Genomic DNA, 5,687 nt, shown 5'->3' with positions numbered 1-5,687 from the left:
ATATATATATATATATATATATATATATATATATATATATATATATATATATATATATATATATATATATATATATATATTGACGATCACAAAACACTGATCATTTTATGCGGAAAATCTACAGAGAAATATGAAATGAGGTGAACGTTTTGGCTTGTTAAAGCCTTCGTCAACACCAGCCTGACTATATATATATATATATCAGGCTTGTTCGCATATATATATATATATATATATATATATATATATATATATATATATATATATATATATATATATATATATATATATATATATATATATATATATACACACATCGATAATCTTTTGTATCACAAGTAATTCAACAAGAGGCTGAGACAACTTAGTCGAAGTAATTACTAACGAAACTCTACACACAGTTTTAGAAATATTTACAATAAGAAACAGACAGGAACTGAGTCATTGCATTGAACAGTCGATAGCTGGAGAGGCAGGACTTTGAAGCTGAAACTCAACCTTATAAATAGTTTTAGGTACATATACATGTTCGTCTTCTTTATCCATCTTTCTTTTATCTCCTCAAATTGATTATCTTCTCTTCCTCCCATTTATCCTGTCTTTATATCCACACAGTTATTCAGTTCTTCACACAATCCTTTACTCACACAATACGTCAACACATACTGAACACCAGGACTTCCCACTCCACACGTCGGTCACACTCAACGCGTAATCCGAAGGTTAGGCTAGGTAAGGCTAGGTTAGGTTAGGCTAAGTTTGTTTGCAAATGAATTACACGGGTGTACTCTCCCACCCGTACACTTGACATGTGGTCGCACCTATACACTTGACATATGGGTCACACCCGTACACTTGACATGTATATACCGACGTACAACGCAATTAGAAAGTAGAAATCGATACAATTTAATTTGGACAAACCGGAAAAGTATTTTCTACCTGTGTTGCAAAGACAAACTAATCTAACCTAAACCTAATACACACTATCTGAGGCCTAATATAGTACATATATGTGCTATACTAAGCCTAGGAATATTCAAGTTTGTTTTTTAGTTTCATTTTTTCGGACTTAATAAAGTGAATAGTACAAAATTCTACTATCTAATGGTTTAGTACGTCAATATTTGTACTATGGTGCAGATAGTTGCAAAAAGTACTATCTAAACAAGAGGATATGCTGCACTCTCACACATTTGGAAGCTGAAGACTGAAGGGCTCCTTGTAGGGTTAAGAACACAATAAATATTTTAAGATTAGAGAGTCGACGCTGATGTTGCGTTTGTTGAAGTCTCGTGCTTCACTTTGTCTTATGAGTTAGTCTACCACAATCTGAAAATGAAAGGTAAGTCATCTCAGTAAATGTCATCAGACCTGTAGCCTCGTGCGGGCCAGTAGGCATGCAGCCTTGCGAGACCCGGACCTGTAGCCTAGCTCGCGTGAGCCAGTAGGCATGCAGCCATGCGCGACCTAGCAGGCCCGTTCCAGTGTTCTTTTGTAAACATATACTCCTGACATTATCAATATTAACACATGTAGAAGGAATGCAGCCAGCAGGAGGTCAAGTACCGTGGCGACACTTGGGGTCGGGCTGACCTCGTCGCTTCCTACCACATGTGAACAATAAACTGCCTTCCGGTGAAAGTACCTGTGATATAATCCCTCATCCTTCGGGATCTCGCTACCGCAAATACTCCCAGCGCTGAGGGAGGCCGCCGTGGCGGGAGAAAAAGTCAAGACAGTCATCTCTCTTGGTTGACTTTCTACAAACTTTGAGAAAAATACAACGGTTCTCAGGAGAAATGAAATAGAATCTGACCTTACTAGAGCTGTCATATAAGCCTTACCGATAATGGTAAACACCTACAAGCTGAAACCAACGCAATTCTTAAAAAATCTGTAGAGAAATTTCTGTCCCATGGGATATCACCATGTGTACTAAACACTTCTTTCAAATATTGTTAAAATAGTAGCAGTGTATATATTGGCGATTACTTGTTAATGTTACACTTTTCTGTAAATCGTGGAAAATTTGAGATCTGAGAGATCTATTGACGAGTAAAGCGTCGAATGGTCCGAGCACTTTATAATTATTTGTTTCCATGATGGGTGGCCACAGCACGTTCCTGACCTCTCCACCAGCGGGTCTGGGGACCATAACAAACATAATTGCAATTAATAGAGTAATCGTGCATTAAACAAAATTCATTGAGGTCACGTGACCTGTGGCAAGTAACTTCAGGTAACACATCTCTCATTCTTAGCTACGAGGCAGCTCATATTTATACCTAACCAAACTCATTCATAAATTAAGATATTATAACTAGCCTTCCAAAAATCCCACCGTGCATTATGTTTCCCGGTAACTAGCTTCCCAACCCATTTGCAGACATGTTTTCTTGACCTAAACTTATCTAATTAGTATACATTGCTTCATATTCTTATTTATATCCCCTTTGTTATATAGCAATTGGATTATACTTTCTAACAATATATTATGTTCAGTTATTAGAGCCACACGCACTCTACCTAAAGTTTGCTAATGCCGGCGAACAGATTTAATTCCTGCTAAACTTTTAATATAGTTTAGGGTTCCAAATAAATGACTAGGTAGGCCATCATAAATGACCAGGTGGATCTACATTAATGACCAGATAGGCCTACATAAATGACCAGGTGGATCTACATTAACGACCGGATAGGTCTATATAAATGACCAGGTAGGCCTACATAAATAATTAGTAGGCCTACATAATTTTAATATGTAAATAAACAATATAATGCAATGACGATTCAAGTTTATTAAACAAAAAATTCTGGAGCAGATGTATCTATGAACGTAAACAAAATATTGTGGAGCTCACTGTCTAGGCCTACTTGGCCTAGTGAGCAAACGTTTGACTAAGGATCTTAAAATAAATAAGTATATTTTGTAAGGTATAATTGTGTGAGAGGTCAGAGTCGAGTGGCGTCCTGGAGAGCTTAACTGGGGATTACTACGCTTGGCCCGCATAGCGATGTACTCCAGCCATGTAGGGAGGTATTCTTCGTAGCCTGCTAATGCCTCATTACCAACTTTACGACAGTGTGAGACTACGGTCCTGCAGACGACAAGGTGTAGCTCCAACCCTCCCGGTACACACACAAGCCTCACGACAGATATATAACGAGAGATATACCGCTGCTGTTACCACCTAGATCCCAACACCGGTTCTCCGCTACATTATGCGCTAAGTACTGAATGTAGCAGAAGCCGCCAAATAATACAAGTAGCGGTAACAGCCATATACTACAAATGCTACAAAATATTTGTAGCATATACTACAAATAACTAGTATACGATGGTCAAAACAACTTGTAAACATCTCTATTTTTAGAAAGTAATCACATTGTCAAGATTTTTGTGGTCTGTAAGAGATAAAAGTTTAAAATTTCATTGATTTTTCAGTTTCCAAACTGCTACTGAGCGTCTCTCTCACTCCAGTCTACGCGATAGGTAATTGTCAGTTCAGACTACACAGACTCAGTGTAGGATAAAAATAATACTCTTAAGGAATTAAACTAAAGCAGTATTGAATTGTTGGACATCTTTATATAATTATTATTTGTACATATACTTATATATAGTGACTAGAAACAGACTAGGATAAAAAAATCACGCGTGATACATATTTACACACATTCAGACACGCACTCAAGCATGGATATATATACACAAACTGTCATACACACACAAACATGTACATACACACACATGCACATACATAAGGAGCCTGTCAGGGCGCTGATCCCGTGTTGCTTGCAGCGCACCACCACACTCATAGCTCTTAGACACGATTTAATCTAATGTTTGATGCTCTGCTTGCAGTGACCTGCTAGGTGTGTCCTTGAGGGGTCGAGGGTCACGGAATGTGCGAGGTGCGTGAGGGATGGTCACGGGCGTTGCCGGGGTGTGTGAGGGCTGGTCACAGGCGCCTCGGGGTGTGTGAGGGAGGGACGCACAGCATATTCTCATAGGCTGCCCAAAACATTACTGAAGGGTCGGATGGGGGTGGATCAGGGCTCGTATACTTGCAGATGAGACCACTCTCGCAGGGGCAACGCTCGTTGATGGCATAGTCAGGGCCGCCCTCCGGCACGAAGCACTTGTGACCCTGAGGCTGAAGACGCTGACATACTTGCTGACCCTTGCGTCGGGCGCAGCACATGCCCAGGTCACATTCGCGGTCCTTGCGGCACCTGCTGCCCTCTTTACCACGTTCCACGCGCTCCGCACACTCCCCGAACATGCAGTCAAGCCCGCGCTGACACATGTCGTCGCGGCGACACGCCTGGCCAACTGCGAGCCGCTGGCGACACACGCCGTAGTGCACGTCGCAGAACTCCCGCCGGCCACACACACGCTCGTTCGTGCACAAACGCTGCAACACACAAATATATTATTACATTTGATTGATTTTTGTTATGTAAATTTTGTAGCACCGGTTTCAGGCATTATATATTAAGTATACTTTAAAATGTTATTTTTAAGAACTTCCAGATACGCAATATTTTCAAATATTTGTAAACCTAAGGAAGTAAATGGTAGAGATTAAAGGTACGATGACTTACCAGGTCCTTGTACGGGTCATACGGGAGGGCGTCCGGGGAGGCGCTGATGAGGTCACGGGTGTTGTGGCGGGCGGAGTCCTTGTTCTTGGGCGAGAAGAGCCAGGTGAGGCTCTGGCCAGCTGTCACCCCCACCATCACCGTCAGTAGGTGCGCGTACACTTTCATCCTCCCAACCGCTGATGACAGATGTGTCTCCAGTAACGACAGTTTGCCTCAGTCACAGGTCTTGTGCTGGTGCTGCCGACGAGGTCACTGACCTTCCTACACCAAAGCCACACCTTTTATAACGCTGGGCATGTCACGTGACCCACACACCTGCGTCGCACCTGGCTGCCTCTACTTCACCTGTGTGGCGGGTGTGACGGGTGTGGTGGGTGTGGCCAAGCCGCGTCACACCTCCACACGCCAATGACAAACATAAGCACTTTACACAATTTAAGATATATGATATTTGTATTTTTTTTTAATTAGTTAATTATGGACCTCACACGTGCCTATGAAAATAAAATCCACCGTGAGGCGGTTTTCAGTGTTTTTTTAAAGACAAGTCGTGATAACACTATTGAGTAGTATATATATAATCAGCAAAAATACATGTGAATTGTAGATTAAAAATAGAGGCAATGCATCCGTCTATATATGAACGAGTTTGGTCGGAGATAAATAGAAGCTACCTCGTATGGGCCTGTAGACCTTCAGTTTGTTAAGTTCTTATTTTTGAGTTCTTTCTGTCAATACAAAAAATGTTATTATGTAGATTATTACCGAGAGATCTGGGGCCAGATTCACGAAAGCACTTACGCCAGCACTTACGAACGTGTACATCTTTCCTCAATCTTTGACTTCTTTGGTTTCATTTATTAAACAGTTTACTAGCATGAAAACTTGCCATTCAACTGTTGTTATTGTTATAAACAGCCTCCTGGTGCTTCGGAGCACATTAAACTGTTTAATAATTGGAAACAAAGCCGCCAAAGATGGAGAAAAGATGGACGGATTCGTAAGTGTTTGCGTAAGTGCTTTCGTGAATCTGACCCCTGTTTACTAGAACAGATCAAGCCTAAGCAGGCGTCTTC

At 41.1% G+C, this 5,687-nt stretch overlaps 1 protein-coding gene across 1 annotated transcript; it reads right to left on the bottom strand.

Annotated features, from left to right (window-relative positions):
* Positions 1–3,663: 3,663 nt before the first annotated feature.
* On the bottom strand, positions 3,664–5,407 carry LOC123764186 (dickkopf-related protein 3-like). The gene is made up of 2 exons (XM_045751721.2): positions 4,612–5,407; positions 3,664–4,421 (listed from the first exon to the last, which is right to left on the bottom strand). The coding sequence occupies exons 1-2, from the start codon at positions 4,774–4,776 to the stop codon at positions 3,966–3,968; spliced, it is 621 nt and encodes a 206-aa protein (XP_045607677.1). The 5' UTR covers positions 4,777–5,407; the 3' UTR covers positions 3,664–3,965.
* Between the last annotated feature and the right edge of the window lie 280 nt (positions 5,408–5,687).

Source organism: Procambarus clarkii, chromosome 82 (assembly GCF_040958095.1).
Source record: "Procambarus clarkii isolate CNS0578487 chromosome 82, FALCON_Pclarkii_2.0, whole genome shotgun sequence".
In the NCBI taxonomy this organism is placed as follows: domain Eukaryota; kingdom Metazoa; phylum Arthropoda; class Malacostraca; order Decapoda; family Cambaridae; genus Procambarus; species Procambarus clarkii.
This window is presented reverse-complemented; position numbering and strand designations above follow the sequence as displayed.